Below are 8,408 nucleotides of genomic sequence, written 5' to 3'. Positions count from 1 at the left end.
CGATCATAACAAACATTCTACGCAATCAGGCACTCAGCCCCAGGCCACGCTGGAAAGAGGCCTCCAGAACTGGTAAGTTTTGGAGTCCCCCCCCATTTGGGTTCAAACACCGGCACTGCCCCCGCGTAGCTGGGGCAGGTTCCTTCACCTCTCTGGGCCTCAGTTTCCTCAACTAGAAACTGGGGAGATGACAGTACCTCCCTCGTGTTGCCGGTACGAGCCCTCCATGAGCTAATGCCAGGGGAACACACGACCCTGCACTTGCCCAAGGTAACTGCTCCGCAGATGTGAGCTCTGACAAGTATCGTGTCTTTTTCAGAATCCTAGAAAATAGGGATTCTGTTTTAGAAGGCGGGGCCAGGATGCCGGGTGGGTGTTCCCTGGGCAGCGTGGCTCTCCCAGGCCTTCCTTTTTTGCAGGCTTTTTTTTTTTTTTCTTGGCACGCCCGCAGCCAAGTCTGGGAGGGTTTCCTGGACAGAAGTCCCTGTGGCCGCTGCCTTAAGACGTGCAGGCTGGGCCGCGGCCGCCACTGCTCTCCGACCCAGGCCAGTGCAGCAGCATGGAGCTGTGGGGGGCCTACCTGCTCCTCTGCCTCTTCTCCCTCCTGACCCAGGTCACCACCGAGCCGCCAACCCCCAAGGTCAAGAAGGCTGCAAACGTCAGGAAAGGTAAGGAGGGGGACAGGGCGCCTCCCCCATCTTCCAGGGAGCCGGTCACCCTGTCCTTTTCTGCTCTTCCTGCTTTCCTCCCCACCTTCATTTTCCTTCTTCATAAGTCCCGGGAACCTTAGTGAGGTACGCTTGGAGCCCGGGGAGACTTCTCCAATACCGGGGGCGGTTGTCAGCATCGTAAGCATCGTTGACTCTCAGATTGGGAAAGAACCTTCCAGATCACCTAAACTGACACCCACTCCCCACCCCCGCCCCAAATTCGTTGAAGAAATCAAACCTTTGGTCTGGCAGTGCCAGTGGGCTCTACTTTGTGATCTCCGAAACTGCGGTCACTCAGCTCTAAGATGGGGAGCGTGGCATTTGCTGAAAGGCTTCTGGTTAGGATTTCATGATCCCAAACATGCAAGTGCTGAGCCCAGTGCCTGGAGCGTGGGATATACTTTAGGTGCAGGGGGGGAATAAAAGGACCAAGTTAATTCTCTGTGTGATAGTGCATCTCACAGCCTTGAGGAAATAAAAATGTGCAACCCCCAACGAGGACACCAGAAACGGGTTCGTGTTCCTTCTGTTGCCTCTGGGTTTGGGGTATCTTTGGGTCGCCTTGGCTGCTGCATGGCCTGCCCTTGGAGCCCTGCCTGTGGTGAGGTCACCCCAGGCTGTGTTGAGACAACATTAGTGAAATGCCATGGCAATGAACCGAGCTGTCACCCCCATAGGGCTCAGAGGCTCTGAGAGAGAGAGTTCCAGGGGATGAGATTGTGGATTTAGGCAGAGAAACAGACAGGCTGGAGCCAAGAGCATGGAAAAGGCAAGGCAAGGGGGCGTGGGCCACATTCCGGCCCCTCTCTGAGCCTCCTCTGTAAACGACAGCTGCCCATTGGCCAGGGACTGGTGGAGTGTGGAAAGGTGCCTCGGGACAGTGGAGACCCACAGGGCTGTGGCTCAGTTGGTGAAGCATTCGACTCTTTTTTTTACGTTTATTTATATTTGAGAGAGAGAGAGAGAGAGAGAGAGAGAGCGAGCGGGGGGTGGGGGAGGGGCAGAGAGAGAGGGAGAGACACAGGATCCGAAGCAGGCTCCAGGCTCCGAGCTGTCAGCACAGAGCCCAACTCGGGGTTTGAACTCATGAACCAGAGACCATGACCTGAGCTGAAGTTGGAGACTTAACCAACTGAGTCATCCAGACGCCCTAAGCATCTGACTCTTGACTTCAGCCCAGGTCATGATTTCACGGTTTGTGGGTTCGAGCCCCGCGTCAGTCTCTGCGCTGACAGTGCAGAGCCTGCTTGGGATTTTCCCTTTCCCTCTCTCTCTGCCCCTCCCTGCACTCTCTCTTTGCCTCACAAAATAAATAGACATTTTTTAAAAGTTCAAAACAGAATGGGTACCCTGCTGGCATTTATTTTGAAAAGCAGATTTATATACACGTACACATTTACTTTTATATGGGTAGAATTTTTCTGGAAGGCTCCACAAGAGTTAGTGACAGTGATTACCTCTGGGAAGAAAAACTGGGTAGCTGACAGCAGTTTCAGCTGGAAAGGCGACTGACATTTTGAACGGTTTGGGTTTTTAAAAAGTTATATGCAGATATTACCTGCTACAAAATTGTCAGTAAAAAGAGAAGAGTCAATACCCTGCATGGTTGTGTCCATGAGCCTTGGCTAAAACTGCCACGTAGAGATCTTTTGTAAAGGACACACAGTTCCAAAGGCAAATTATAGAATTTTTACATGTGGAAAGAGTTGCTGATTTCTCAACCACCAAAGATTTAGTATTTATTTAATCACGTGAACCATGCGTTCTGTCATTTGAGAAAGGAGGTCAGACCAGATGATGCCTTGGCCCTCTCCAGCTGTCGCACTCGAACCCTGGCCCCAGGTGGTCTCCGTGGCGGCCCCTGGAGGCCCTGGACCCTGGAGGCCTGCAGAACAGCTGACAGTGACCACAGCCCCGGGCCTCTCCCTGAGCCCCGCTTCAGTGTTCTGACTCACCCTGGTTTTTCTTCCTTCCACTGATTGCCCACATACACAGCAAATGCTTCCGGAATGCTTCTCCACGGGGGCCAAGACACGTGCTGAGCATCCTGACAGAGGATCGCCAGCCTGCTCTTAAGGTGCAAATCGGAGCAAAAACCTTGGTGGTTCTCACTCGGGCACCAGCGCCATCTGGGGACGGGGGAATACATTACAGTCCAGGAGCCTGGGCCCCACCCCTGGAAATGCTGGATGCAGGGGGGGAGGGGAGGAGGCGGGAGGCATCTGTGTCTTCCCCAAATCTCCAGTGATTCCAAGGAGCCGCCAGGATTGAGGATCCCAGGAACGAGTGAACCGGCCGAAGCCCAGCAGGAAGTACACATAACCCCACCAGGCTAGTCTGCCGGCCTCAAACCCTCCCTTTTATTGCCTTGCTCATCTGGGCGTTATTTTCCTCATATTTAATAAGTTACATCACTAAATTCTGCACATACAAGTATGTTTCTTGCTCACATTTGTTTCCTGCGATTCCCCTGCAAAAGCCTCTTATGGGTGGACAAAGGCTCTGACCTCATCGCTCGTGACCTTGGACTTTATGCAGGCACAGCTAAATGGACCACGGAAGTGCTTCCCCACCCTCTACCCCAAGCCCTGCAGCCTTTCCTGAAGCCCCTGGGATTTCAGTAAGACCAGGGTCCACCCACAGAGCCTTCATCCTACACACACACACACACACACACACACAGGAAGATACTTCCCACCTGCCCCTGCCGGCCCACGCATAACCAGCTCCCAACGGGCCTTTGTGCTCAGGATGGCTCAGGTCAGGAACCTGCTCGTGTGCTGTCACAAGGGTGGGGAAGGCCCAGCTTGGAGCCCGGTGGACCTGGGTTCGGGCCAGCCCTTCCTGCTGCTGGCTCTGAGATCTTAGGCGAGTTGCTTCCTCCTGGCTTCGGTTTGCTGTTTGTGATGCAGTGCGATAGAAGAGAGATGCATTACCCCGGGTCAGTAGGGTTGATTTAAGAGACAAGCACTGCTCACACCCTTTGTTTCTCTTAGGCTCTAGTCTTCTTCGGAGTCTTCTGAGGTGGGGGCCGTTAGCATCCCATTTCGCAGATAAGGAAACTGACTTCGGAGAGACTGAGCAACTCGCCCCAGGTCGCTCACAGCCTTGTGACCTCAGAGCCCACGCACCTGTGCTGTCACACTCAGCCCCCAGGCTGGAGCGTGTGGCCTGCTGGGCCGTGTCCTGTTGCTCCAGCCTAGGGGGGTGAACTTGGCAGGGCTCAAGGGCATCTGGCTCTGCTTCCTATGCTTTGTTCTCCTCTGGAGCTGGGAGCAGCGTTGGGCGTGCACCCCCAGCCCCTGCCAACCCTGACCCCATCTGAACCCCAGCAATATTCCTAAACAAATGTACAGGTCTCACTTAAGGAGGAGCAAGTGAAGGATGGGTCCCCTCCCCCCAGCAGATGGAAAATCACAGTGACTTAGGCTACCACCAACGGGGACAGAGAGAAAGTAGTCCAAGATATCAAGGTCTAGGGGTGTCCTTTCCTTTGTCCCCTTGTGGTGGATACAGGTAGCGTTTATCCCACGCCGTCCTTGCCGGCCCGCATCCTTAACTGCCTTCCTCACGCATCTGTGATTGTCTCCATCCTAGATGTCGTGAGCCCAAAGATGTTTGAGGAGCTTAAGAGCCAGCTGGACAACCTGGCCCAGGAGGTGGCCCTGCTGAAGGAACAACAGGCCCTGCAGACAGGTGAGTGTGGACGACAGCCTCTCCGGGCAGGTGTGGGCCAGAGGAGGGCTCAGACGGCAGCCAGCAGTGTGCCTGCGGCCAGTACCGGGGCCCCGGCTGTAGGCCAAGAACCGAGGGGCTCAGGGAACCCCCTCCTCGGCCCGCTTCCTCTTGGGCAGGTCCCCGGACGTGTGTGCAAACGGGAATGTTCTCAAAGGACAAAAACTCTCCCCCAGGAAGTGCATTGCCACCCACTGGAATCGTGGCCCCAGGAGCACTGTGGAGCCAGCCAGCAGCCTTCCTAAAGAGCTCCCAGAGGACCGTCCCCTCAGCCAGCCCCCACAGCCCTAAGGGGCAGTTGGCTTGCCTCCCCTGCGTGTCAGCAAATTTGCTGAAGCTGTCACTCTTGATCATCGTAATGATGCTGAGGCAGGGTTTATCACAGCCATTTTAAGGCAACCTAGGGGCGGCCGGGTGGCTCCGTTGGTTGAGCAGCTGACTCTTGATTCCGAGTCAGATCATGACCTCCGGGTTCATGGGTTCAAGCCCCGCCTCGTGCTGACGGTGTGGAGGCTGCTTGGGATCCTCTCCCTCTGCTCGTCCTGCGCTCTCTCTTTCTCTCTCTCTTTCTCCAAATAAGTAAATTAAAAAAAAAAAAATGAATATGGGGAAACCAAGGCAGATACAGGTCCTGTTCCTTGCCCACACTCACAAGCAAGGATGGACCCCGTCACACAGCCCCAGAGCCTGGGGGCGAGGTCAGGGCTCCGCCACCTGCCCCAGCTCTACCTGGGCCACCTAGTCTCTCTCTCTCAACCACGTTCCTTTCATAGCGGCTCAGACTCGCCTACTCCTTTGCGACCTTGCCCCAGAGAACCAGGCTAATGGTAATAGATTACGCTTACAACGTGAGTTTGCTGCGTGCCTGGCACTGTGCCAAGTGCTTTTTGTACGTGAACTCCTTCTCCACAGAAAAGCCACGTAGCGGGGCTTATGACTAGGACCCCGCCTCCATTTTCCACCAAGAAGCTGAGTGTCTTGCCAACTGTCAGAAGGAGCAGAGTCTCGCTCTTAGCTCTGCTCCGCTGCCTCTCAGGTTCTCATCTGGGAATCACCTTCGTCCCTTCTTAGGAAATCTGCCAACCTCCCTGTGCTCACCGCCACCCTCTCACTTAGGGTGACCGAGGTGCATCCAGCTCCTGAGCCTTGGATCTCCCCTCCCCTCCTGCGTCCTCGGAGACCTCCAGATCCTTCTCACTGGGTGGTTTGCGCACGCTTCCTCCCACCAAGATCTTTCTTTTCAGCCTCCACACCGGCCATCCTTCTGGCCCTCTGAAGTGCCACGCTCTGTTCCTTCTACCACAGGGCCTTTGTCCATGCTGTTCCGGCAGCTTGAATTGCTCTCCCAAGATCCACCTAATACGTGCTTCTGGCATCACTGTCTCAGGACTCTCTCGTCCCTTGTCTCAATCAGTCTCCTCGGTTATCATCCTCACAAAATGATGTTCTTTCCTTCATCACATTTACTGCAGTTTGTAATGATATATTCATTGGTTGATTTACGTCTGCCTCCTTTGCTAGATGATAAGCCCCAGGGACACAGGGACCATGTTTGCATTTGACGACCTTATCTCTTCCACCAACTTGCCCAACATAGCGCCTGCCACGTATCAGCACTCAGCAAATTTCTAAAAAAAATTTTTTTTAATGTTTCTTTATTTTTGAGAGGGGGTGGGGAAGGACAGGGAGAGAGGGAGACACAGAATCTGAAGCAGGCTCCAGGCTCTGAGGTGTCAGCACAGAGCCCAACGCGGGGCTCGAACCCACAAACTGTGAGATCCTGACCTGAGCCAAGGTCAGATGTCCAACCGACTGAGCCACCCCCGCCCTCAGCACTCACTAAATTTCTGAAGAGAAATGATTTTCTTCAACCAGCTTAACATAGCAGCTGGGGTCAGGGAGTTCTAGAAAGGGAAGGGTCTACCATGTTTTGGCTTGCAGTAATAAAACACCTCATAGTAGATTAAACAAAAAGGGAGTCTGAAAGAGGGTAGCTGTTGAGTTTTTGTTCAGAAGCTTGGCCTCACGGCCCCAAGATGGCTGCTCCAATTCCAGGCATCGTGAGTGCATTTTGAGGCAAGATGGAGAAAGAATGGACCAGCCATTTCCCAGGAGAATGGAGGTCTTCTATTCCCATCTTGCTGCTTAGAGCTCTATCGCAGGACCACCAGTAGCTTCATTACAAGAAGGAAGCTTTTCCAGCCTCCGTAGTCGAGGCAGACAAGAGAGAGAGGAGTTGGGAACCGATGTTGGTTGGATCAGCCGTTGTTGGTGGCAGTATCCGGGAACACCGAGGGAATGTTCCCAGTGAGCACAGTGCCATTCTGGGTGTCCGATTCCTCCTCTGTACAGTGGGAGGTGCGTGGGCAGATTGCACAACAGGCTCTAAGTCTCTCTCTCTCTCATGTCTAAGCTTTGTGCTTGGACAAAGTCCGTGTAACCCGTGTGCCACTTGCCCCCTGAGGTGAGGATGTGGTGGGGACCTCCTGGCCCAAAGTCTCTGACATATGGCAGTCCAAACACCGCCCCCACCCCACGTCTGCTGATTCCTAGGAGGTTCACGGCCTCCCAAGCTGACAGGGCCTTCCAGAATTCTCCCGCTTCGGGCAGAGATGTCCCCGCCTTTACACTCCCGCGTGCCCCAGGCCTTGGAGGTGGCACCCAGGAAGGGCCCTGGCCTTGAACTAGGGGCTGTCTGCAGCTGAAGGGCTAGCCTTACCACCTCTGGCATGGGGACGAGGGCTCTGCATCGGTGTCCATCACGGCACCCCTTCTGGCCTGGGGGCTCTCCAGGGCCATGCGGGTGGCCGGGCCGGAACCTCAGGAGAGTGGGCCTGGCCCTGGAGGTCGGCCTTGGGCTCGGGGACCTGCAGACCTTGGGTGATGGCCATCTCTGCCCCCTGCAGTCTGCCTGAAGGGCACCAAGGTGCACATGAAGTGCTTCCTGGCCTTCACCCAGGCGAAGACCTTCCACGAGGCGAGCGAGGACTGCATCTCACGCGGGGGCACGCTGGGCACCCCGCAGACGGGCTCGGAGAACGACGCCCTCTACGAGTACCTGCGCCAGAGCGTGGGCGCCGAGGCCGAGATCTGGCTGGGCCTCAACGACATGGCGGCCGAGGGCACCTGGGTGGACATGACCGGCGGCCACATCGCCTACAAGAACTGGGAGACGGAGATCACGGCGCAGCCCGACGGCGGTAAGGTCGAGAACTGCGCCGCCCTGTCCGGCGCGGCCAACGGCAAGTGGTTCGACAAGCGCTGCCGGGACAAGCTGCCCTACATCTGCCAGTTCGCCATCGTGTAGCCAACGGCGGGCGAGGGAGGGGGGGGTGCGGGGACCGGGGCGCCCAGCCCGGATCCCCGGTCGGTGGTGCAAATAAAGTCGGTGCCTCTGGACCCGGAGTGGCTGTGTCTGTGTTGGGCCCACCGGGCTAGGAGCTCCGGAGAGGTGGGGGGAGGGGAGGAGGAGGGTGGGAAGGAAGGAGGAGGGACGAGGGGAAGAAGGGAGGATGGGAGGGGAGTAGAGGAGGGGGAGGGGAAAGTAGAAGGAGGGGAGGAGAAGGGAGGAGGGGAGAGGGGAGAGGCAGAGGCGGGAGGATGGATGGGAGAGAAGGGGACGAAGTGGAGGAGGGGGAGGGGAAAGTATAAAGAAGGGAGGAGAAAGGAGGAGGGGAGAGGGGAGGGGCAGAGGGGGAGAGGAGAGGAGAGGGAAGGTGAGCTGGACACACACGGTTCACACCACCAAGGGTTTCTCTGCAGGAGGATGGAAAATGAGGGGAGACTTAGATCCCCCCCAACTGCCTCTTTTCTTTTGCGTAACATTTTCTCGTTTGATTTCCTACTTAGTGAAAAGTTGCAAGAATTCCCAGGTCCCCCTCCTCCACATCTTCCAAAAATTAACATTTCCCCATATTTGCTTTATCCTTTTATTTTTTCTGGACCATTTGGCAGTAAAGTGCA

At 55.6% G+C, this 8,408-nt stretch overlaps 1 protein-coding gene across 1 annotated transcript; it reads left to right on the top strand.

Moving 5' to 3' along the window:
* The first annotated feature begins 452 nt into the window (after nucleotides 1-452).
* On the top strand, nucleotides 453-7,844 carry CLEC3B (C-type lectin domain family 3 member B). Its single transcript, XM_015065539.3, has 3 exons — nucleotides 453-668; nucleotides 4,308-4,406; nucleotides 7,352-7,844. The coding sequence occupies exons 1-3, from the start codon at nucleotides 560-562 to the stop codon at nucleotides 7,750-7,752; spliced, it is 609 nt and encodes a 202-aa protein (XP_014921025.2). The 5' UTR covers nucleotides 453-559; the 3' UTR covers nucleotides 7,753-7,844.
* Nucleotides 7,845-8,408: the final 564 nt, after the last annotated feature.

This window comes from Acinonyx jubatus, chromosome A2 (genome assembly GCF_027475565.1).
Source record: "Acinonyx jubatus isolate Ajub_Pintada_27869175 chromosome A2, VMU_Ajub_asm_v1.0, whole genome shotgun sequence".
NCBI classification, from domain to species: domain Eukaryota; kingdom Metazoa; phylum Chordata; class Mammalia; order Carnivora; family Felidae; genus Acinonyx; species Acinonyx jubatus.
This window is presented reverse-complemented; position numbering and strand designations above follow the sequence as displayed.

Bases quoted from the DNA above. Each gene is read 5' to 3' on its own strand.
- CLEC3B (XM_015065539.3), top strand. From the start codon at position 560: ATGGAGCTGTGGGGGGCCTACCTGCTCCTCTGCCTCTTCTCCCTCCTG. The intron at 669-4,307 runs GTAAGGAGGGGG...TCTCCATCCTAG, and splicing joins GGCTGCAAACGTCAGGAAAG to ATGTCGTGAGCCCAAAGATG. The intron at 4,407-7,351 runs GTGAGTGTGGAC...TGCCCCCTGCAG, and splicing joins ACAACAGGCCCTGCAGACAG to TCTGCCTGAAGGGCACCAAG.